General features: G+C 38.5%; 1 protein-coding gene across 3 annotated transcripts in view; it reads left to right on the top strand.

Annotated features, from left to right (window-relative positions):
- The first annotated feature begins 1,383 nt into the window (after nucleotides 1-1,383).
- TPP2 (tripeptidyl peptidase 2) overlaps nucleotides 1,384-25,027 on the top strand; it is a 67,964-nt gene continuing 44,320 nt past the window's right edge. For all 3 annotated transcript variants that reach the window (XM_087814249.1, XM_087814248.1, XM_087814250.1), the window contains exons 1-5: nucleotides 1,384-1,556; nucleotides 9,440-9,568; nucleotides 13,915-14,010; nucleotides 15,730-15,834; nucleotides 18,305-18,429. In XM_087814249.1, the coding sequence (XP_087670375.1) occupies nucleotides 1,392-1,556; nucleotides 9,440-9,568; nucleotides 13,915-14,010; nucleotides 15,730-15,834; nucleotides 18,305-18,429 (620 nt within the window). In that variant the 5' untranslated portion in view covers nucleotides 1,384-1,391. The remainder of the gene's footprint in view (nucleotides 1,557-9,439; nucleotides 9,569-13,914; nucleotides 14,011-15,729; nucleotides 15,835-18,304; nucleotides 18,430-25,027) is intronic.

Here is a 25,027-nt window from a genome sequence, read left to right as displayed (position 1 = left end):
AGTTTCCTTCAACTAGGAGTGTAGGCAATATTCCACGGTAGTATTAACACTTACTATTTGTTACTCTGTCACCAATAAAAATTGGCTTCTTATAGCACAGTTGTTACAGATGTCTCAAAATACAATTTATGCTCTTCACCATTTTCAAGTTATGGGAGTAAGGTTTGGTTCTAGGTCCTGTTATTTGAAGCATACATGTAACTATTTACACACATATAAAACAATTGCTATTTAACAAAGTTGGTTTTAATATTTTTGTTAACTATATTTCAACATAACTTCCTTTGTAATCATGTGTTTCATTTTATGTGTTTAAAAACAATGTTCTGAAAAGGAACCCATAAACCCCATTGGTTTCCAAAGAAGTCTTTGGCGCGCGCGCGCGCGCACACACACACACACACACACACACACACACACACACACACACACACACACACACAAACTAAGATTATCCTGGCATAAAGACAGACATAAGGATCACTAAAGGGAGCAATTGATACCTGCCACCGAAAATCTGAAAAACTGCAAAATTCTAGCTCTATAATTGAGCGGAGAATCTTAAGGAGCAATCAAGAACTGCAATTTAAAGAGGAAAACCCCCCACATTTTTCAGAAATCCCGGAAGCCAAGGGTAAACAATGATAGGAGGGGCCCACTTCAGTTTCATATTTCGCTGCTGGCGACGAGGACCGCACGGCCGGCGACTGACTTCCTGTTGACTGCCGCTGGCACCGATCCACCCGACTCCTCCCGCCCTGACCCAAGGGGCACGCGGCGGACGGGCAGGGGGATGCACACACCGCAGAATCAAAGAGCTTTCAAATACTTATGCCCGAAATTCTGCTGATACCGCACGACTACTAGTGGGCTAACGTGCGCGGGTTGGCTCCCTTTCCTCGGTGGGCTTGCGATTCTACAGCAGTTGACGGAAAAGTTTCGGCAGCAATTTCCAGTTCAGAGAGCTTCGCTTGCCAGCGGGGGGTTTCCCCTACTCCTGGACGTTGGCCCTTCCCCTAGCCGAGCACTAGAGGAGTGCTGCGGCCCGGGACATCGGAACCCTTGGCTTGGAGGCCGGCCCTCTCCCGAAAATTCCACGTGCGAACCCCTTTAAGGCCCAGGTTCCAGAACCGAATCCTCCAGCAAAGTCACAAACCCCGCCTCCTTCTGTGCGGCCCGGGCGACACTCCGCACCGCTCCAGAGAGCGTGCCGTTAGCTTACGTACGAGCTCGTGATTGGCCGCCTCACCCTGGCGGGCCGGGATTGGCGGCCGGCTGGCCCCGCCCCCGCCCCGCCCCCGCCGAGGCCCGCTGCCGCCCGGGTGTCCCCGCGCCGCTCGTCCACGCGCAGTCTGGCAGTTTGCCTCTTCCTCGTCCTCTAGCCTGCGCCCATGGCCGCCGCCGCCACCGAGGAGCCCTTCCCCTTCCACGGCCTCCTGCCCAAGAAAGAGACCGGGGCCGCCTCCTTCCTCTGTCGCTACCCGGAGTATGACGGGCGGGGTGTGCTCATCGCCGTCCTGGACACGGGGGTTGACCCCGGGGCTCCGGGCATGCAGGTGCGGTAGCCACCGAGGGCCCAGGCGTGGGGGCCCGGGGGCGCGGCCGGCCGGCGGGCAGGGGGCACGGAGGGGCGCAGCCTCCTCGGAGCCCGGAGGCCGAGCGGGAGCCGGGCATTGGAGGGAGGCAGAGGGCAGGGGGAGCGCGGCCGGGCGGGGGCCAGGGGCCCGGAGCCGGGGCGCCCCGGCTGGTCAGTGATCCCTGCCCAGACAAAAGCGGCGTGCCCGGCGTGGCTGGGGGGTGCCTGGGTCCGCCTTTCACCCCGGAGGCCCCTTCCTGCCCAGGTGCTGCCAGGCCCGGGCCCGCGGGCTCTTCCCATCACACTGCCTCTCTCCGCAGAGCCCTCGTGCCCGGGCACCGGCTAGTGCCTATTTTCAAACGAGGATTTTACATTTTTATTATATGTTGGGTGGTGTGGAGGAAGAAGAAAAGGGGCAAATGACCTATCAGAACTCATTTTTATGGCCGAGTTTGGGAGACTGGTTTCGGGAAGAATTGTTTATCTTAAACTTGAAAGCCGGGCTTCATGAAGATAACTCGGTCAACTTCCGGAATTGTTTCCTCTGGTAGTTTTATGTATCTATTTTTAAACCGACTTCTGCAATGTACCGGTTTAGAGTCTTTGAGACGAATGGCTTACTTAGTCTTTATTTGACATAAGAACCTAATTTAGTTTGGTTTTGGCGAACCTCAGACTTTATTAAAATGTACTTTTGTATATTTTTAGCCTCCAAATGTAAGACAACATATTTTAATTACAATTTAAAAAATTACTTAGTTTTGCCTTGGGCATCTTTTAATCACTAAATCAAGGTACCATAGTGAAAGGTAATTTAAAAGGATGTGTCTCTGGAATAAACGTATTCTGTTTAAAGTCTTCAAAGTTTGATTTCTGTAAATTTAGCCTTAGCCTGTTACTGAAATCCAGTAATAAACGGAATTCCACTGATCTTGTTCAAGATCCATCTCCCAAACATCTAACCTGGCTAATCCTACTGTGTGCTGATCTCTCCTTTTTTTCAGTCCTTGTGTTGAATCTCTAGATCACTTTGGGTAGTATGGACATTTTAATCATGTTAATAATTCTAATCCATGAGCACAGTATATGCTTCCACTATCTGTATCTTCCTCTGTTTCTTTTTTTAAAGTACTATAGTTTTCTGAGTACAGGTCCTTTATCTCCTTGGTTAAGTTTATTCCTAGGTATTTTATTTTTGTTGTTGTAGTGATAAATGGGATTGTTTCTTTAGTTTCTCTTTCTGAGAGTTCATTGTTGCTGATAAAAATGCCATTGATTTCTAGATGTTAATTTTGTATCCTGCTACTTTGCCTAATTCATTTATTAAATCTAGCAGTTTTTTGGTGGAGTCTTTAGGACTTTCTATGTACAATATCATGTCATCTGCGAATAATGACAGTTTTACTTCTGCCTTTCCAATTTGGATGCCTTTTATGTTTTCCTTCTTTTCTGATTTCTGTGGCTATGACTTCCAACACTATGTTGAATAAGAGTGGTGAGAGCGGACATCCCTGTCTTGTTCCTGATCTTAAGGGAAACACTTAGTTTTTCCCCATTGAGTATGATGTTGGCTGTAGGTTTGTCATATATGGCCTTTATTATGTTGAGGTATGATCCTTCTATTCCCACTTTGCAAGAGTCTTTATATTAAATGGGTGCTGGATTTTGTCGAATGGCTTTTCTATGTCTGTTGATACGATCATGTGATTTTTGTCCTTCATTTTGTTTATGTGATATATCACATGTATTAATTTGTGAATATTGTACCAGCCTTGCATCCCTGGAATAAATCCCACTTGGTCATGGGGTCTGATTTTTTTAATATATTGCTGGATTCAATTTGCTAATATTTTGTTGAGGATTTTAGCATCTATGTTCATCAAGGATATTGGCCTGTAATTTTCTTTGTGGTGTCTTTACCTGGTTTTGTAATTAGGATAATGCTGCCTCCAAAAGTGAGCTTGGAAGTCTTCCCTCCTCTTGAATTTTTTTAAATTGTTTGAGGATGATAGTTGTTAGTTCTTTGAATGTTTGGTAAAACTAACCTGTGAAGCCATCTGGTCCAGGACTTTGTTTGCTGGGAGTTTTTTGAGTCCTGCTTCCATTTCATTAGTTGTTGTTATCAGCCTATTCAGGTTTTCTGATTGATTCTTCCTGGTTGAATTTTGGAAGATTGTATGTTTCTAGGAATTTGTTCATTTAACCAAGGTTGTCTAATTTGTTGGCATATAGTTGTTTATGGTATATTCTTACAATCCTTTATATTTATGTGATGTCAGTTGTTCTCTTTCTGATTTTACTTATTTGGGTCCTCTTTCTTTTTTCTTTTTTAAATTTTTTGTTTAAAATATTACAAATGTCCCTTTTTCTCCCCAGTGACCCATTCCACCCCATCCCATCCCCCTCCCCAGTCCCTCTCCCCACCATTGTCCATGTCCTTGGGTTGTGCATATATGCATAGAAATTCTTTGGTTACTCTCTCCCCCTCTCCCCACCTGCCCTCCTCCATCCCTCTGACATTCTTCAGTCTCATCTATGCTTCCACGTCATTGAATCTATTCTGTTCATCAGTTTAAGTTCTTTAGATTCCACATATAAGCGAGATCATGTGATGTTTATCTTTCTCTGCCAGACTTATTTCACTTAGCATAATTTTCTCCAGGTCCATTCATACTGTCCCAAAGGGTACACGATCTTTCTTCTTTACAGCTGCGTAGTATTCCATGGTGTAAATGTCCCACAGCTTTTTTATCCACTCATCTACTGATGGGCACTTGGGCTGTTTCCAGATCTTAGCTATTGTAAATTGTGCTGCTATGAACATAGGGGTACATATATTCTTTCTGATTAGTGTTTCAGGATTCTTAGGATATATTCCTAGAAGTGGCATCACTGGGTCAAAAGGCAGTTCCATTTCTGATTTTTTGAGGAACCTCCATACAGTTTTCCATAGTGATTGCACCAGTCTGCATTCCCACCAGCAGTGCGCCAGGATCCCCTTTCTCCACACCCTTGCCAGCACAAGCCATTTGTTGATTTGTTGATGGTGGCCGTTCTGACAGGTGTGAAGTGATACCTCATTGTGGCTTTAATTTGCATCTCTCTGATGATTAGCGATGTTGAGCATTTTCTCATATGTCTCTTGGCCATCTGTATGTCCTCTTTGGAGAAGTGTCTATTCAGGTCCTTTGCCCATTTCTTAATTGGGTTGTTTGCCTTCCTCTTGCTGAGTAGTTCTCTTTGTTTCTTGATGAGCCTGGCAAAAGGTTCATCAGTCTCTTTTATCTTTTCAAAGAATCAGACTCTTGGTTTCATGGATCTTTTGTATTGTTTCTTTAGTCTCTATCTCATTTATTTCTGCTCTGATCTTTATTTATTTCCTTCTACTTACTCTGGGCTTTTCTTGTTCTCTTTCTAATTCTTACAGTTGTGGGGTTAGATTTTTTATTTGAGCTTTTTCTTGTTTCTTGAGGTAGGCTTATAATGCTATGAACTTCCCTCTCAAAACTGCTTTTACTGTTTCCCATAGATTTTGGGTTGTTGTGTATTCATTTCCATTTGTTTCCAGGCAGTTTCTGATTTCTTCCTTGATCTCCTTGGTAACCCATTTATTTTATTATTATTTTTTAAAAATTATTTATTTTTTAAAATTATTTTTATTGACTTTAGAGAGAGGACAGGAGAGAGAGAGAGATAGGAACATCAATGATGAGTCATTGATCGAGCCTGCAACCTGGATCGCCGGGATCCTAGGTAGATGCTCAACCGCTGAGCCACGCCCGGCTGGGCCCATTTATTGTTTAATAACATGCTATTTAGCCTCAATGTGTTGGAATGTGTTTGAGTTTTTTTATTGTAGTTGATTTCTAGTTTCATGCTATTGTGATTCGAGAAGATGCTAGATGTGATTTCAGTCTTTTTAAATTTGTTAATAGTTTTGTGTCCTAACACGTGGTCTGTCTTTGAGAATATTCCATGTGCACTTGAGAAGAATGTATATTCTGCAGCTTTGGGAGGAAATGTTCTGTAAGTATCAATTAAATTAATTTGATCTAGTGTATCCTTTAAGGCCACTGTTTCCTTGTTGATTTTTTTGTCTGGAAGGTCTGTCCAGTGATATCAGTGGAGTATTAAAGTCCCCTACTATCACTGGATTGCTATCAATCTGTCCCTTAAAGTCCTCCAATAGATTTAAAAAATATATATACTTAGGTACTCCTATATTGGGTGCATATATGTTTACAAGGGTTATATTTTCTTTTTGGATTGATCCCTTTAATACTACGCAGTGACCTTTTTTGTCTCTTGTTATAGCCTTTGTTTTGAAGTCTGTTTTGTCAGATAGGAGTATTGCTACCCCAGCTTTTTTTTTCCATTTTCATTTGCATGGAATATTTTCCATTCTTTCATTTTCAGCCTATGTGAATCTTTTGCTCTGAAGTGAGTCTCTTATAGACAGCATCTATATTGGTTATATTTTCTTATCCATTCAGCTACCCTATGTCTTTTGATTGAAGCATTTAATCCATTTACATTTAAGATCAGTACTTATATATTGCCATTTTTCCCTTTATACCTGTGTTCCTCACTCTTTCAATTTCTTTTTCTTAAAGCAGTCCTTTTAACATTTCTAGCAATGCTGGTTTGGTGGTAATATACTCCTTTAGCCTCTTTTTGTCTGGTAAGCTCCTTATTTCACCTTCAATTTTTAAATGATAGCCTTGTTGGATAGAGTAGTGTTGGGTTCAGGTTCTTGGCTTTTCATTACTTTGAATACTTCATGCCTGAAATGTTCCTGATGAGAATTCAGTTGGCAGTCTAATGGGAACTCCCTTGTAGGTAATTTTCTGTCTCTCTCGCTGTTATAAGATTCCTTCTTTGTCTTTAACGTTTGTCATTTTAATTAGGATATGTTTTTACATGAGTGTCTTTGTGTTCATCTTGATTGGATTCTGTGTTTTCTGAACTTGTGTGACTTTTTCCTTCACCAGGATAGGGAAGTTTTCTGTCATTATTTCTTTAAACTGTTTCTCTATTCCTTGCTCACTTTCTTCTCCTTCTGCCACCTTTATGATGTGGATATGGCATTACATGTCCCCGAGTTCCCTTAAACTACCCTCCTGCTTTTTAATTATTTTTTCTTGTTCTTGCTCTAATTGGGTGTTTTTTTCTACCTTGTCTTGAATTCCCTGATTCTATCCTCTGCTTCATTCAATCTACTTTTAATTTCTTCCTGTGTGTTTTTTTTTTTTAAATATATCTTTATTGATTTCAGAGAGAGGAAGAGAGAGAGAGAGAGAGAGATAGAAACATCAGTGATGAGCGAGTCATTGATCGGCTGCAGCCCACAACCCGGGCATGCGCCCTGACCGAGAATCGAACCCCGATCTCCTGGATCCTAGGTCGACGCTTAACCGCTGAGCCACGCCCGGCTGGGCCTTCCTGTGTATTCTTGATGTCAAATATGGTATTCTTCGTTTCCGACAGGTTCTTGTTAGTGCTTTCTATTCCTTTTTCATGCTGTTGTAGTTCTATTAAGTTTCTTGAGCATCCTTATAACCATTACTTTGAACTCTATATCTGATCAGTTGTTTGCCTCCATTTTACTTATCTCTTTTCCTGGAGATCATTCCTTTTCTTTCATTTGGGGTTGTCTCCCCATTTTAGCTCTCTCATTGTGTTTGTTTATGTATTAGGTAGAGCTGCTATGCCTCCCAGTCTTCGTGGGGTGGCTTTATGTAGTAAGTGTCATGTGGGACCCAGTGGTGCAGTCTCCTTCATCTTCTGAGTTGGATGCTGTATGAATGTCCCTTGTGTGGATTATGTGTGTGTTCCCTCCTGTTGTAATTGGGTCTTGATTGCTATTGGCCTCATGCTGGCTCACTGAGGCACAACTCCAATCACGTCATGCAGTTGTACAGGTGCTGTTTTCCACATCCCGACTGTGAATCTGGCCCTGGCCTGGCTTCAGGCCCTGGTGAGAGTCAGCTGCTTGTCCTGAACTTGGAGAGAGGGTCACAGGAGAGGGCAACAGGGAGGTTAACTACAGGGCTTTAAGGACACTGCTGTTGGTATTGGGGTGGTAGGCAGGTTACTCATAGAAACGGACACTAAACTTTTATCTAAAAGAGAGTGAATTCTCCAGGTGGAAAGGGAGTCCCAAGGCCTTGTGCTCTTGACACACTTCACATTATTTTATGTTCTGATTTCTTTCTTGAGGGTAGGGTTCTTCTTTTTTCAGTCCTCTTTGTGTCTGCACATGATTCCTACTGTAAACACAGTACATATATGCTGAGTGCTAGATTCCCTAGGCCGGTAAGATCTCAGAAATGATTTTTCACACAAAAGCAACATGAAAATACAGTACTACTTTTGCCTGTTGCAGTCAGCATGGCCCAAATGAAAGTTTGTGGGCTGGCAAGAAATCAGACCTTACGGAAATCAGTCCTAATGCTGAGTCATTATTTTCAGATCATTCAGTAGTTAAATATGAATTGAATACCTGAGAGGCATTGCTAGGTTTGGTAAATAAAATAGACATAGTCCTAGCCCTATGGAGCTTATCTTCGTATGGTGAAAATAGTGAGGGTGTCACCTAATTGTATAATTACATATTGAGTTAAGTTCTGTGAAGGAAACAAGGTACAGTGAGAAAGAGTAATCAGGTTTAGGATGGCAGCCACTTATAGCAAGTTACAGGGAGACCTTTCTGAAGCGGTGATATTTTAGTGGAAAACTAAGATAAGATTGAAATTCCTGTGGAAAGACTGAAAGGACAGAGAATTCTAGGCAGAAGGACCCTGTGCAAATAGTTGTGAGGCAGGATAAAGTTTGGAACATTCCAGGAATTGAAAGGAGGCCAGTGTGTTGAGCGTCATGAGTAATGGAGTGGCAGGGGTCAGATCTGGCAAAGACTTTTTATATTGAGTACTCAGTAAATCCATAGCAGGGTGTTAAGTGGAATATTGGCATAATATAGTTTGTTTTGTTACTGGTTTTTGTGGGAACTAAGAATGGACACTGGGAGATGCTGGCATTATAGCATGAAGGCAAGAGAGGATGGTTGATGGAGGGTACTGGTAGTGAAAATCAAGAGAAGAAGATGGATTTGAATTATATTTTAGAAGTAGAATTAAGAGGACTTCCTGACAGATTTGATGTGGGGATAAACTAGCATCAGAGAAGTAATGACTTGAGCAACTGTCTATGTATGTTGATTTCCTGCAATGGTAAAGCCTCGTGAGAAACAAGTTTCAGTGTTAAGTTTGAGTGCTTATTATGGCATCTAATGAGGAAATATTATTAAACATTTTTCCCCTGAAGTTTTGTACTTGTTCAGCTCCACGCTCACCTTCTTCAGATCTTAAGTATTACCTCTTGAGTGAGACCTTTTTTTGACCATCTTGATTAAAATCAAAAGCCTCATACCTCCTGTCTCCTTACCCTATTTAATTCTTCTCCATAGTAATTATTACCATCTGACACGTTATATTTTTTACTTATTTTCTTATTGACTATAATGTAAGATCTGTGAGGTCAGGGATTTTTGTGTATTGATCATTACTATATTACCATCACCTAAAACAGATTATGGATTATAGTAAATGATCAGTATATATTTATTAAATGAATATATAAAGCCACTTGAAGGATTCCATGGTGTTTTCCATGAGTAAATTTTCTTTTTAGGATTGTCAGGCTTTTGGCTTAAAACAATTCAGTTCTCTTTATAACAAATGCAGGTTTTATAGGATGTTACATGTATGTGTACATATGCACATACACACAGGGATTGGCATTGCTTTCTTTTAAGGATAAAAAATTAAGTCTATAACTCATATTTTAATTCTCTTTAATTTTTAGGTTACATCTGACGGAAAACCAAAAATTGTTGATATCATTGACACAACAGGAAGTGGTGATGTGAATACTTGTACGGTAGTAGAGCCAAAAGATGGTGAAATTATTGGCCTTTCGGGAAGAGTGCTTAAGGTTGGAGCTTTTATCTTTTCATTGAATTTTTTCCTTTTTCTCTTTCTTTTTTTGTATTGTCACCTCAAACTATCTAATTTTTAGCTTACATTTAATAGTATGGTGAGCATTAGCTGTTGCTGTATAACAAATTAAAACTTCATGGTTTAAAACAACAAACATTTGTTATCTCACAGTTTCTGTGAGTCAGGAATCTGGGTGTGACTTAGCTGGGTGCCTCTCATTCAGGATCTCTTCTGAGCTTGCTGTTGGCCAGGGCTGTGGTTTCATCTGAAGGCTCAACTTGGTTGGGGGAGGGGCATCTATTTCCAAGCTCACTCAAGTGGTTATTGGCAGATTTTAGTTCCTTGCTGCTAGCACCTCTCCACAGGGCTGCTTAACAACATGCAGTTGTCTTCACTCTGGGAAAGGAATCCAAGAGAGAGTTCCCAAGATAGAGGCCATGCTCTTTTTATAAATTAATCTTGGAAGTGACATCCTATCACTTTACCATGTTCTTTTAATTAGAAGTGAGTCATTAAATTTAGCACACACTTTAGGCGAGGACATTTTACAAAGGCATGAATACCAGGAGGTGGGAGTTGTTAGGGGTTATCTTAGAGGAAGTCATTGTTTTGTTGTTTGATAGCAGGCTTAGAATTGTGTGTGTCCCCCCCCCCCCCCCCAATGTGGTTGCCAAATGCTAAAACTTTTAAGTTTTGAATAGAAAAGTGGGAAAAGTGACCAGATAGATGATAGCTTGCCTTCGTCTTTTCCTGTCCCTTCTGGGAACTTGAACATGAAATATTTAGGCTTTAATAATTATAGACTTAAGAGATTAGCTTTGTCTTATTGCTTGTACTTGGTAGAAAGACTGGAGTAAGCTAACATGAAAAATAATTAGAAAACAAACATAGGCCAGTTCATGAGATATTAGCTAATGGGTTTGTTAGGTGGCAAGAATTTGATTGTGATTCAGTACTCATCTTTTAAACCAATAAGCAGAATTCGTTTGGGAAACAAATTTGTGGTTATTTGTGTAAAGAGCTGTATCTAACTCTTTCCTTCTTTTACTGTCTGTTTGAGTTATGTTTAGGCATTATCTCCTGGAAGGGATTGTGACAGTGAATTAGTTTTCTGTGCTACCTAACAAAGTAACAAAAACTTAGCAGCTTAAAGTCAAAACATTCCTGCATTTATTATCTTACTGTTTCTGTAGATCAGAAGTCCAGACATGGCTCTTGGCAGCTTTCTGCTTAGGGTCTGACAAGACTACAGTCAGGTGTTGTGGGACTGTGGTCTCATCTGAGGCTCCTCTTCTAAGTTCACATGATTGTTAGCACAATTTATTTTGTCCTGGCAGCTTGCTTATTGAAGGTCAGCAGAAGAAGCTCTCTGACCTCAGGAATGGCCTCAGTCTCTCTTTTAAAGAGCTTATTAGGTCACCTTATTAGGTCACATCCACAAGGCTAATCTCCCTTTTGATTAACACAGTCACCTGATTAGGGACTGAAATTGTTCCTGCAGCATCCTTCACCTTTGCCGTATTACTTACCATAACATAATCACAGGAGTGATATTCACAGATCCTGCCTTCACTAAACGGAGAAGAGAGGACTATACAACGGCATGGGTCATCTTAGTATCTGCCTATCACAGACGGACAGTAGGAATTAATATTTAGTTTCCGTTTTCATGTGTTATGGACTGAATGTTTGTGTGCCCCCCAAATTCATATGTTGAAGCCCTAATACCCAATCTGAGGATGTTTGGATGCAAAAAGACCTCTTTAACAGGATTTTACCACATGGAACATTAACACTAAGGATGACACTTGGCTTATTAAGAAAATGTTCAATTTGTTAGGCATCTTTAAAAGACTCAGGGAAAAGAGGTGTAATGAGTAATGAAAGAGATTCTGTTTCTCCTGTGACAATCATTCTTATTATGTTGTAGTGACCATGTAATTAAAGCCATTTTAAACATATCAGCTTAAAGGGTCAAAATATAAAGTTTTGGTTCTTAAAGTGACTGAAAACATCCTTATTTGTAAAGAATGCTAAATAGATAAAATGACATTTTCCGTAATTACCTCATAGAGAAAAGTTAGCTTTATTCTAACTTGGTTAACGTTAGCTAGAACCATGATTCAATTTGATGTTTTTGTTTGTTTAATTTTTGTAGCTAGTATTCTAGGAGGAAAATATATAGTAGTGATTTGAAAAGAAAAGTATTTGGTTGCTACCCTAGCCTAGTGGCTCAGTTGGTTGGAGCTTTGTCCCTTATACCAAAAGGTCGTGGGTTCAATTCCCGGTCAGGGCACCTACCTAGGTTGTGGGTTCAGTCCCAGTCGGGGTGTGTACCGGAGGCACTGATCAGTGTTTCTCTCTCTCTTCACCCCTTCCTTTCTCTAAAAATCAGTAAACATATGTTTTGATGAGGATTAAAAAAAAGAAACTTAAAAAAAAAAGTATCCGATTGCATGGTCCCTAGATTTTTATCTTATATATAATTAAATTAAGTTATGTTTATCAGATTACTTTTCTTGTATTACGTATGTTTTATTTTCTTAATTAAATTTTCTTAACCCTCATCCAAGGATGTGTTTACTGATTTTAGAGAGAGAGAGTCTGATGTCTGAGAGAAACATTGGTTAGTAGCCTCCCCTGTGCACCCCACTGGGGATCAAACCCGCGACCTAATTCTATGCCCTGACCAGGAATCAAACCTGCAGCCTTTCAGTGCACAGGATGAAGCTCCAACTAACTGAGCCACACTGGCTAGGGCTATATTACATATATTTTAAGTAATTGTGATAAAATATGTCTTATCAGCTGTTTATTTCGCAGTTCTCTTAATTAGTTATTCCATTAAATCCTTTGAGAGTTCACGGCTTTTTGTAATCTCTTAGTAAAAGAAGTTGCCACTAATCTAGGGTTAGTAAGCCACCTGTGTAGTGGCATGCCTGTGATGAAATATTCTTTGAATTTGCCAACCAGTGACTACTCAACTTTTGTTGTTGCACCACTTTATTACTTTATTTATTTATTATGTCATGTGCTATTGCAAGAATATTAGAGTTTAGAATCCCTACTGTCTAAAGTTTTGAATGAAAAGCACTAGTTTATATACCAACATAGTTGAAATTCCCCATACTCTAGATATCCAGTTCATTCAGAAAGAATTACTGATATTCAGGCTTTTTAAAAGTCAGTAGATCTTTGAACTTCTGTGAATGATTGTTTTCCTCTATTTTGTGAGAAAATTTCATCCCAAAGTTTCCTACCTGGGGATAATTTGATGAGGGACATGAGGGTGATTTGGTTAAAGATGTTACACAGATGAGACTTGATGAGTGAACCAACTGTGTGGTTGAGAGTTGGACCTCAAAACTTATGTACATTCAAAGCTGTTTTTAATGATCATTGGTCATATGATTACAAAGATTCTGAATCCTCTGCATTTTCCTTATTGACATTTCAAGTTGGTTGATGCTCAGTGCATTTTGTTATTAATGAGAATCATAAGGTAGGGTTTATTTCCTTTTTTCACATGAGGAGCTAGAAGCTGTGGGTCCCATGTAGTTAATAGTAGAGTTTGAATTCATATCGAGGTTATCTGACTTTAAATCACATACCTTTTACACTGAATTTTTGGTCTCCATGATAGAACCAAACTACAGTTTTCTTTTCCACCTTCCTGTTGTTTGGGCAAGCAATTTAATTTCTTTTTGCTTCTTTGCTTTTTCCATTTGTAAACTGGGCATACTGTTTGCATCATTTTGTTAATTAAAAGCTTTAAGTGTTATTTTTAGATACTCTGAGATAGTTGAAAAGTATTATAAAATTTCATATATAATTTAAATGATTTTATAGAACTTTTTTCTTACGAACTCAAAAAGCTCTTATTTAGCTTCTAGACATTATCCCTGTTGTATCTTAGAGCCCAGTGAAGCTCTTCTTATTAACAAGAAATCTAAGAGTAAGAGGTTCTGTAAATTGCTTCCCCTCCCAATTAGTTGATGGGCAATAGGGTAGTGAAGAGAGAAGTGAGGTGTCATTGATGCATGAGAACTAAAGATCTTAGTGGTTTAATAAGGTTTTGTATGTTGAAAGCACTTTATGAACTATGAAGCATTGTGTAAATGAAAGGTATTCTAGTTGAATCATCTTATTTATGGTTGAGATAAAAGGAGCCAGAGAGATATTAACTGGCACCTTAAAATATTAAAAATAGTGCTCTAATACATGAGCCTGATCATCCAAGTTGAGTCAGTAGGATAGAAGTGAAATACCTTTTCCTCCGGTAGTAAGCCATTGGAATTGGGAAGCATTTAGTGAATCAATAATTTACTTTTTTTCCTATAGATTCCTGCGAGCTGGACAAATCCCTCAGGCACATATCATATTGGCATAAAAAATGGATACGACTTCTATCCGAAGGCTCTCAAGGAAAGGATACAGGTGATGTTCAATCTAGTATCACTGACTTATCTTCTTTCTCAAATTTTATTCCTACTGAAAAAAATTATAAAATCTCACTAATTCTTAATTATTTTGGGTGATGGGAGTCTTTCAAGCAATGACTACTTAAAAGATTCTGTTCAATGGACTGTTACCTATTTAAAGTCATGGTTCTCAGTCTTGAATACATGCATAAGCTTAGGGAATCTGATTACAGTGAAATTATATTCAAATCTTTGGGTGTTTATTTTTTCCTGAGAAATGGCATGTAGCTTTTTTCATCAGATTTTTGAAGGACTTTTTTTTTTTAACCTCAAAACTGCTAGCGATAGTTGATTTAAAGTCCAGACTTTATAGCTTTTATGATAATTTGTCCCATTTTTCTATAGTTTAACTAGCCTTGACCCCAGTTCTCACTCAGTATTAAGGAAAGGGTTACTCAAACCCAAAGCAGCTGAAGTATGGGAAGCACAAATCTTCATTAGAGAAGTAGAGCTGTAAATTGAGGGACAAGGAGCCTGCTTTAAAGCAGCACTATTCAATAGACCTTTCAGAGATGATGAAAATGTTCAGAACGTTCGATATCTGTCCATTAAGCTAGTTACTAGCCACAGGTAGCTATTGCAAACTTGAAATGTGACTAGTATGACTAAGGACTTGAAATTTTAATTGATGTAATATTTTAGAATTTTGGTTTAAATGGCAACATGTGACTAGTGGCTCCTGTATTTGACAGTGCCATTTTAGAAGGTTGCTGTGACACTAGTTGCTGATGTAGACAGATTCAGGGCTTCAACTGTAAAATGAGATGTAAACCTTGAAAATGAACCTAAGGGGTAAGACCTGTGGGTCCTTTTATCTAATCATAATATTATTTTCTGCTTTTCTAGGGGTCTGTTAACCATAAGAAATTATATTACATATATAATATTCATTACTTTTTAGATCACAATCATTATTACAAGAAAATGTACATGAGTTTTATTGGGTACTATTTTAAAATTTCAGGCTGAAATACACACATGTAGCACAGTATTTTTATGCACTATTTAAATTTAATCATCTGTGCTGATAAGGTACAAATTAACATGGAAATATAGAGTGATAAAGTTAAAGCTGACTCTCTCCCCAACCTTAACTCAGTCAAGTTAATTATTTTACTGGAAAGGATTTTTCCATTGGGAGGCACTCTGGGTTAAAGACAGTGGAGATGAAGGTCAGACCAATTTCAGTAAAAAAGAGACCTATCAAGTCAAAGAGGATTAGAAAAAAATAAGCTAGAGAGGGGAGAAATTGAGGAAGCCTGCATGTCCATCATAATGTACCTGCAGTCTTATTTGTGTCCTCTGCTTGCACTTAATTTGAGACATTTCTCAGTTCTGTAAGGTCCCAGAATACAGTATTTTTTTTAAAATTTTTTTTTTTACTTTAAATGACTGGGAATTCAGGTGTCCAACATAGTGTAATATTTACTCTTCCAAGGATTTAAATTGGGACATACGATGTATAAAAATACATTTGGGTGTGTCTTGGTAAACTTGTTCATTTTTTAATAATTCATTGCTTTATCAATTTGATTATAAATGATTTGTTTTAGCCTCTGTATGAGAATCATGTAGCATCATAGCTTATAACAACTAGGTCCACATATGAATGACTGTCTAGGTTTACCTGAATATTTGTCAACCTCATTGTGAGGTAATTTTTCTGTCTTTGCAGAAAGAACGGAAGGAAAAAATTTGGGACCCTGTTCACAGAGTGGCTCTGGCAGAAGCTTGTAGAAAACAGGAAGAATTTGATGTTGCCAACAATTGCCCTTCTCAAGTTGGTGCTCGTCATTTTTATTTAAGCATTACCATAGGATCATGTGCCATAGAGTTCTTAGAGAATTATTAATAGATTGTTTTTCCCCCCACAAGTTTTGAGTTTAGTTTTACTCATTTTTCCTTTATTATCTGAAATCAATTTACACATGTACTAATTTTTTAAAACTTATTATTGAACATACAATAACATGTAAAAGTTAAATCATAAGTGTGTAGTCACGAATTATCACGAAGTGAACACTCTCATTTTAGCATCATCATCTCATGCCTCTTCCTAGCTCTTTCTCTCTGTTCCTCCCTAAAGGTGACCACCATCCTAACTTCTAAAACTATTGAATGATTTTGCCTATTTTGAATTTTGTAAAATGGAATCATGCAGTGTGCGTTCTTTTACGTGTGGCTGCTCTAACTCAGTGTTTGTGAGAGTCATCCATAGCTGGAGTATTGAAAGTTTGTTCATTTTCCATGCTATTTGATGGATGCACCACAATTTATATATATCCATTTTGCCCTTTGATATTTTCAGTTTTTGGCTATTATGTAAAATACTATTTTGAACATTGTTGTGCATGTTTTTTGTGGGAGGGGGGATCATAATGGTCACACCAATTCACATTCCCACAAGAAATTATGAGAGTTCCAATTGTTCTGTATCCTTAAATAGCTAGTAATTTTTTTGAATCAATTTATAAAATAAAAATAATGTCTTGATTTATTATTTAGAAAAGATTTGCTAGTTGCAGAAACTTTTGGACAACACAGGTCTATAAAGTAGCAAGTGAAAGCCTTCAAAATGCCACCCTCTGGGGATGGTAACAACTCCGTTTATCCTTCTGAATTTTTCTTTTAATGCATGTATGTACCTTTTCTTAATCAAAAATGGAATTGTGTTAGTGATTCTCAACCCTGGCTACATATTAGAATCATATGAAGAGCTTTAAAATTGCCAGTGCTAGTGCCCTAGAGAGGAATTAAAACCTTGCAGGGTGACAAACTTTTTAAAATTTTATTTCACATATATTAGAGAACTCAGCATTTATTAAAACATACAGCAAATCAACTTATTACAAGTAAGACAACACTATAAGTAATAGAGTCTCCATATCCTGAATCTAAGTCCTAGAAATGTTGTAGTTTCTTCATCTCCTCTTCGTTCTCTAGATACATCTAAGAATGGTGCTAATTACTCAGGGAGGGAGGTAAACATTTTTAAAAGCTCCCCATAAGCTTTAATTAATGTGCAGCTAGGGTTGAGGACCACTGGCCTCTATAGATCTATATACACATTTAATTTATATTTACTTACTCTCTATATAGCATCCTTTTCTTAATAGCTGTATAATTTTCTGTTACATCACTGTTTGTCCTAATTCAGCCTCTTTTTTTTTTTTTTAATATATTTTTAGTGATTTCAGAGAGAGGAAGGGAAAGGGAGAGAGAGAGAGAGAGAGAGAAAGAGAAACATCAATGATGAGTCATTAATAGGCTGCTTCCTGGGGATCAAGCCCACAACCTGGGCATGTGCCCTGACCGAGATTGAACCACGATCTCCTAGATCCTAGGTCGATGCTCAACCTTTCAGCCTCGCCCAGCCGAGCTAATTCAGCCTCTTATTAGACACATTAAATGTAGTATTTCAAGCACTACTTATATATGGCTAACTTTATAAAAGAGGAAACTGGATTTAACTTTCCATTTATTTTATTGTAAACCAAACATGTCTATATAATTGTCCTTTTCCTTTAAGGAGGAGTAAATGTTCCATGTTGAATAATTAAAATGTTGAATTATTAAAAGCAAAGCATAGCTTAAGATTTTTTGAACACGTAGAAATTAAATTTTTATTCACTAGGACCATTCAGATAAATGTAGAGCAGTTTAATGTAGCATGTTGTTAAAAAATACTTAGGTTGAAGCATATGAAATTCTCATTTTTGTATGTAGATCAAAATGGTTAAATAGCAGCTTATATGTATGTGGTGATGTATTTAGTATGTATTTAACTTAGCATATTCTAAAAGAGAGAAGGCAGTTCATGGTTTCTATTATTTATTTGGGTTCTTAAGAAACAGATTTTAAATGGAAATGGTACCGATATAAAAATCATATAAAAAACCTAAAAGTTGATAGATAACCTATTTTATAGTAATTTTAGAATTACTTTTGGAAATAAGTTACAGATTACAGATATGTGACCAACACATACTTGGCTGAATGATTTCACCGACATATAACATAATGTCTTTCTTAAAGCAGGTGGAGTGAGTGACTGAGTGAAAGAGGCATTATTTTTTAAATGTTTAATATATTAATTGATACCTGCATCATTAAATTTAACTACAAGTTGCATTTTTTCCAGGGTAAAATGACTTTACTGTTGGGTCACAGTGTGTCTTTGGTTAAAATGTTAATATAAGTTTTCAAGAGTACAAAATGTTCTAATATTAATGTATGTTCTAATTGATTAGGTAAATAAACTGATCAAGGAGGAGCTTCAGAGTCAAGTGGAATTGCTAAATTCTTTTGAGAAAAAGTATAGTGATCCTGGCCCTGTATATGACTGTTTGGTATGGCATGATGGTGAAGTCTGGAGGTAAACTTTATGTATTTTATAGCTTGTCACTGCAAAATATTTTTATTTACTCAGAAGGACATTAAACCCTCAGAACTGTCAGAAATTTGGTTTATTATGACAATATCACTAAGCAAAATGATTTGAAAGCCAAATTGGCTTTTCAGTAGTTTTGGACAAGCCTTTTGAACTTCTTAGTACTTTGGATACTAAACCTGACTCTTGTGTTTTAAAGAAGCATATTTCACTAACCAAATAGTTATCAGTAACCAGATTTTATTTGGTTAATCATTGATATATGTAGAAATGTTCTTGATTGAACCTGGGCAATTTGGAAAGTAACTGCAAGAGAATGGTGCAAAGCAAGGGAGAAACACTGAATGAAGATACCGCAATAGAGACAAGGTAGCTAAGTTGAAGTGAGGCGGCATAATATGGGCGGTATGGAACAGAACTCAGTCTCTCGGATGGAGTCCTCGCTGTGATCTTCAGCACTTTGTACCTCTCTAAGCCTGTTTCCTCATCTGTTAATTGAGAGAATACTATCTTCCTAGAGGATTTTGTAAAAATTAATTTTGGTGTTTCTAGACACAGTATGCACTCAATAATGTTAGCTCTTGCTGCTGCTAACTAGTAATAATAGTAATATTGGTGATTTATACCAAGTTACCAATCCTGTACATTATCTGTTTCTTTCTTAGTGAATTGTACACTGCAAATGTGTTTTTTGGAGTTGGGTAGTATGACTTCTTGAAAACTATCTGCATGGAAATAGGAATGTGTTCTTAATACAGATATTTGGGCATATGTGTGTTTTAGGGTATCTGTAGTAAACCAAGGACCTTTCCTCAAAACTTCTTTCTTTTGCTTTCGATATAATTATATTTCACTTTATTTTTTTTAAATCCCTAAAACTTGAAATTAAGTATAAGTTTAGTTTTTTTAGTTTGAGTCCCTGTTCATGTGCAGAGGATAGTTATCAGTAACTAGATTTTACTGATACAGAACAAGATATGATGGCTTGATTACTTTTCTCAGATTGTTTACGTTACAATGCACCCTTCATAAAGAATGGTTACCTGGCCAGGCGTGGCTCAGCAGTTGAGCATCGACCTAGGATCCAGGAGATCGAGGTTCGATTCCCACTCAGGGCACATGCCTGGGTTGTGGGCTCGATCCTCAGCATGGGGCGTGCAGGAGGCAGCCAATCAATGATTCTCTCTCATCACTGACATTTCTATCTCTCTCTCTTCCTCTCCGTGAAATCAATAAAGATATATTAAAAAAAAAAAGTGGCTTTTCTCCCATGGAGGTGGGTACTAACTCATCTCTGACAATGGGTATAAATTTTTAATTGAATGAGAATCCCTTTGGGACTGAAAGTGTTAAATAAGATATTTGCGTTTTTCATTCAGATGGTATTAAATATTAATGCAGTTTTTGCATGTATTCAGGTACATTGTATGGGTGTGTGTACATGTAATTGTACACAGATTTGTGAACAATTTTTTTCTAAAAGCTATGAAGAAAGCTTTGATCACAGTGATTGTAACATAAAAACTTCAAAGGTATGGTTTAGCAAATTTTGATACATCCACCACATGTAACATGATAAGTCATTCCTAGTGGTAAGGCTTAGGTGAATTTTAGTGTGGGAGAAGAGGCAAGGTTAACTATAAGGAAAATACTAGATACAAAGCTGAGTATCTATGGGGAAAATGTACCTCAAAAGGACTGAAAGAAATATTATTAGCAGCAGAAATTTGGTAGTGGGGCAATAGGTGGTTTCAATTACAGTGTTTTCCACACATCACTGAGAACTGCAGTCTACTTTTTCCTCAGGGAAAGGAATTTAGGATCAAGATGTCCTGGGTGCCAGTATATGTTTCCAGGAGGTTTACTTGGTTGTTAAGGCAGTTGACAGAGTAAGTGATACACTGTAACAGGTTGTCCACAGTATTATGAGACACCTTTAGAATTTTTCTTTTGGAAATGAAGTTTAATCAAACATGAAATGAAATATCTGAAATCACTAGAGTAACATTTCAGAATGCTATAATGGGTGAAAAGTACAGCAGAATTATGCTTCAGGTGCTACTAGAAATAACTTTTTTTAAAGCATCATAATATATCATGTATGGCTTTAATTTTCTCACCTCATCGCAGCGTTAGATCCAGAATATTTTTAGGAGAATCTTAAAAACTCCACATTAACTAAGGTGAATCTAGGTGCTGTCATTTCAGAAATACCAACCATTTCTGAGGGAGAGTAAAGTGACCTTAAGTATCATGTGTTTCTTTTGTTTTTGTTTCACAAAGAATGTCAAGTCTGTCCTCCCCCTGCCACATTTCCAGTAATTGTTAAACCCACATTTCCGTACTTAGTTGGTATCCTAATCTAACTATAAAGTATTTTTCAGGATGTGTGGTGTCCAACTCACTATCACTCCTTATGGAGCAAAAACTGTTTGAGATAAACAGTACGTATTTATAGATGATTACATAAAGGAAGGGGCATTAATTTGTTTCTTTTCAGTGTTTTTTGATTTTGTTGGGGTTTTTTTTTTTGGTTTTTTATTTTTTTTAGATTTGATGAAAGCTATGGATTTTTTTCATAGAAAATTGGAGGAAGAAATGTATTAAAAATGTTCAGAACTTTATAACCCCAAAACCCCTCTTCCTCTGTCCTGTCACACATGTACCTTCATTTTTTCCCATGAACCTCATTTTCATATTCCCTTTCTCTGTATTCTAACAGCTGTTCTTTGAATTAAGCCAACCAGAACTTCAGAAAGTTATAACCTCGTACCACATTCATGTTTGCCTTGTGTGGAGTTATTTAATAAAGTCAGTAAATTTTTTTTTTTTTAATCCTCACCTGAGGATATTTTTTCCATTGCTTTTCTGAAAGTGGAAAGGAGAGAGAAACACCAATATGAGAGAGAGACATGGATTTGTTGCCTCCCGCATTCGTCCCAGCCAGGGCTGGGGATCGAGCCTGCAACCCAGCTACCTACCCTTGGCAGGAATCAAACCCAAGACCCTTCAGTCAATGGGCGGACGCTCTAACCACTGAGCAAAACTGGGTAGTGTGTCACTAAATTTTATATTTATTTTTATAGCATGCTTGAATTGTTGAGTCACTTTATATCTATGGTAGTTATAGGAAACTGATCTGTGAAATCCATCACTGTATTTGCTGTGGACTTTTTAAAATCATTTTTTATTTTTCAATTACAGTTGACATACACTATTATATTAGTTTCAGGTGTATAACCCAGTCAAGATTGGACATTATATAACTTACTATGTGATCATCCTGGTAAATTTCATACCCATCTGACATTATACATAGTTATTAGAATATTATTGACTATATTCAGTATGCTATACTTTACATTCTTGTGACTGTTCTGTAACTACCAATTTGTACTTCTCAATCCCTTCACCTTTTTTACCCATCCCCACTGGCAACTGTCAAAATGGTCTCTGTATCTATGAGTCTATTTCTATTTTGTTTATTTTGTTTTTTTAGATTCAATTGTTGATAAATATGTATTTACTGCTATTTAATTGTTGATATTTTTTATCTTTTCTTTTTCTTCTTCTTAAAGAAGACCTAACATTTCATGTATTACTGGTTTGGTAGTGATGAGCTTCTCCTTTACCTTTTTCTTATCTGGGAAACTTTTACCTGCCCTTCGATTCTAAATGGTAGGTTTGCTGGGTAGAGTAATCTTGGTTATAGGCCCTGGCTTTTCATCACTCTGAATATTTCTTACCAATCCCTTCTGGTCTGCAAAGTTTCTGTTGAGAAATCAGCTGACAGTCTTATGGGAGCTCCCTTGTAGGTAACTAATTGCTTTTCTCTTGCTGCTTTTAAGATTCTCTCTTTGTCTTTAACCCTTTGCATTTTAATTATGATATGTCTTGGTGTGGGCCTCTTTGGGTTCCTCTTGTTTGGGACTCTGCACTTCCTGGACTTGTATGACTGTTTCCTTTACCAGGGTAGGGAAGTTTTCTGTCATTATTTTTTCAAATAGGTTTCTAGATTTCTTGCTTAATATCTCTCTTCTCCTTCTGGTACCCCCATGATTCAAAGTTGGTACAGTTGAAATCCCAGAGGCTCCTTATATTTTCATCATTTTTTTGGATGTTTAAAATTTTTGTTGTTTTGATTGGATGTTTTATACTTCATTATATTTCAAGTCACTGATTTGATTCTTGGCTTCATCTAGTCCACTCTTGATTCCCTGTAAATTATTCTTCATTTCAGTTAGTATATCCTTCATTTCTGACTGGTTCTTTTTATGGTTTCCATGTCCTTTTTTATGCTGTTGAAGTTCTCACTAAGTTCACCTCCTCTTTCCCTGAGTTCATTGAGCATCCTTATAACCAATGTTTTGAACTCTGCATCTAGTAAATTGCTTGTCTCCACTTTGTTTAGGGCTTTTTTTTTATGGAGTTTTGTTCCGTTCTTTCATTTGGGACATATTTCTGTGTCTCCTTATTTTGGCAGTCTCCCTGTGTTTGCTTCTATGTATTAGGTAGAGCTGCTGCATCTCCTAGGCTTGGTAAAGTTACCCAATGTGTAGTAGGTGTCCTGTAGGGTTCAGTGGCACATCCTTCCCATTCACCTGAGTTGGGCACTCCAGGTGCCCTCCCCCCCTTTGTGGGCTGTGTACATCCTCTGTTGTAGTTGAGTCTTGATTGCATTTGGCATGTCAGTGGGAGGGATTTACTCCCTGGTCAGTCAGCTGCAGGAACTGGCTTTGACCAGCATGGTGGATCAGCTGTGCTGTGCTCACCCAAGGCTCTGGTGTCCACTGAGTCCGTCCCTTCGGTGTGTTGCTTGTGGGGGGTGGTTGGGTGGTGCTTCTATGTGGTCTGAAGCTGTCTACTGGGTGCCCTGGCTCTGGGGCCTGCCAGGAGGCGAGGCCAAGGTCAGCCACCATCTGTGGTCTACCTGGGCCACCCAATATGAACTACAAAGCGATCTGCAGATGGATGCTACTTGTGTTGGGCTTGGAGGTGCCCAGGAGAGGCCAAGCTGCAAACCAAAGCCAGCTGCCACTAGTGCTGGGCCTGGGCCCATTTAATGAGCAGTATGTGGCACGCTGAGGCCAGATTCTGCTTGATTGAAAGATTTTAGGAAAGTCCGAAACATGAGCTAAGACAGGCCATTCTTGTGGAAAAGGCACTGGAAATAGCTTGGGTGGGCCTGCTAGTTGGGTGGGGCGGGGTCTCAGGGAATACCTAGGGTTGGGTGAATGGTTGCCATGTTGATGGAGACCCAGATACGGCACCCACCTGCCAGCTCTGTTGGAGGAGGGCTCATCAAAGGAACCATGGCCTCTACCAGAACTTCTGTCTGGGAGAAAGCTGCCCTCCCTGATGCCAGACAATTTAGTTCCTCCATGTATGTCCTTGGTGCCTTTTGAGTTGCTTCCCCAGTGCTGAAGCTCAGAATGAGTGAGTCTGAGTAAGTCTGTGTGGTGGCCCTTTAAAGGAACACCTGCGACTCCAGCCACCTGCCATCTCACTCAGCAACAATCCCCACTGGATTTTACAGCCAGAAGTAATGGGGACTTCTCTTCCTGGCACTGGAACCCTGGGCTGGGGGGCCTGGTGGAGGGTTGGGATCCCTTGCTCCTTAGGACATTCTCTGAAGCTTGTTTCATGTTTCTGCCCCTCCTACCAGTCTTGATATGGCTTCTTTATGTCTTTAGTTGTAGGACTTCAGATAGATTTTAGGTGGTTCTGAATGATGGTTGTTTTGTAGTTTAGTTGTAATTTTGATGTGATTGTGGGAGGATGCCAGTACCACATTTACCTACACTACCACCTTGACCACCCTTGTTGTTAAAAGGGTTGATTCATTCATTCTTTTAATCATTTGGCAAATATTTTAGTAGATTCTTTGTACCAGATAGACTTCGTGGAAGCTACTCCATGGCCTCTAGACCCTGTGGAAGCAAGTATTGGAGACATCTGAACCCATTTAGGAAGTATCAAGAAAGGTTTCATTGAAGGATCAGCAAAAGTAAACTAACAAAAGGGAGTAAAAGGGGGTTGAAGGTTAGAGGGGAAAGGTCCAGAGGACAACAGAGGAGCTGTTAGAAATTTAGAATGCATTATGGTCTGGGTGAAAGAAAGGGAGGGCTTCAGAAATGATTGCCAGGATGAATACTGGCCATCTGTTTTGGAACCAAATGTGCTGCTCTTTCTTGCAAATATGGAGGATTTGATGGCATACATTTTACCTTTTAACCTCAGTCCTACCCCCATTTGATATGTTACTTGTTTTCTTTTTGACTAATTTTTCTCATAAGTGGTATCTTCTATATCTGTATTGTATTTCTTTTTTTTTGTATGTTGTAAATCATTTTTGCTACACATTGATTGGGGTACATACATAAAAACAAACTGACAATTTTAGAGATCCTTCTTTCCAAATTACTGTAGTTCTGTTCATGGAATGTATGCCTTAGTATTTATAGTAAATGCCTTCTATACCATTAAAAAACTAAGATAGGGAAAGAGCAGACAGGAGGACAACCATAAAACTTTGTAGAAATGCTTTTTGTAAAAAATAAATGCTTTTTGTAAAAAAAAAATA

This window comes from Miniopterus natalensis, chromosome 2 (assembly GCF_054644295.1).
Source record: "Miniopterus natalensis isolate mMinNat1 chromosome 2, mMinNat1.hap1, whole genome shotgun sequence".
Taxonomy (NCBI): domain Eukaryota; kingdom Metazoa; phylum Chordata; class Mammalia; order Chiroptera; family Miniopteridae; genus Miniopterus; species Miniopterus natalensis.
The sequence above is the reverse complement of the archived record's forward strand: the minus strand, read 5'-3'. Positions and strand labels throughout refer to the sequence as shown.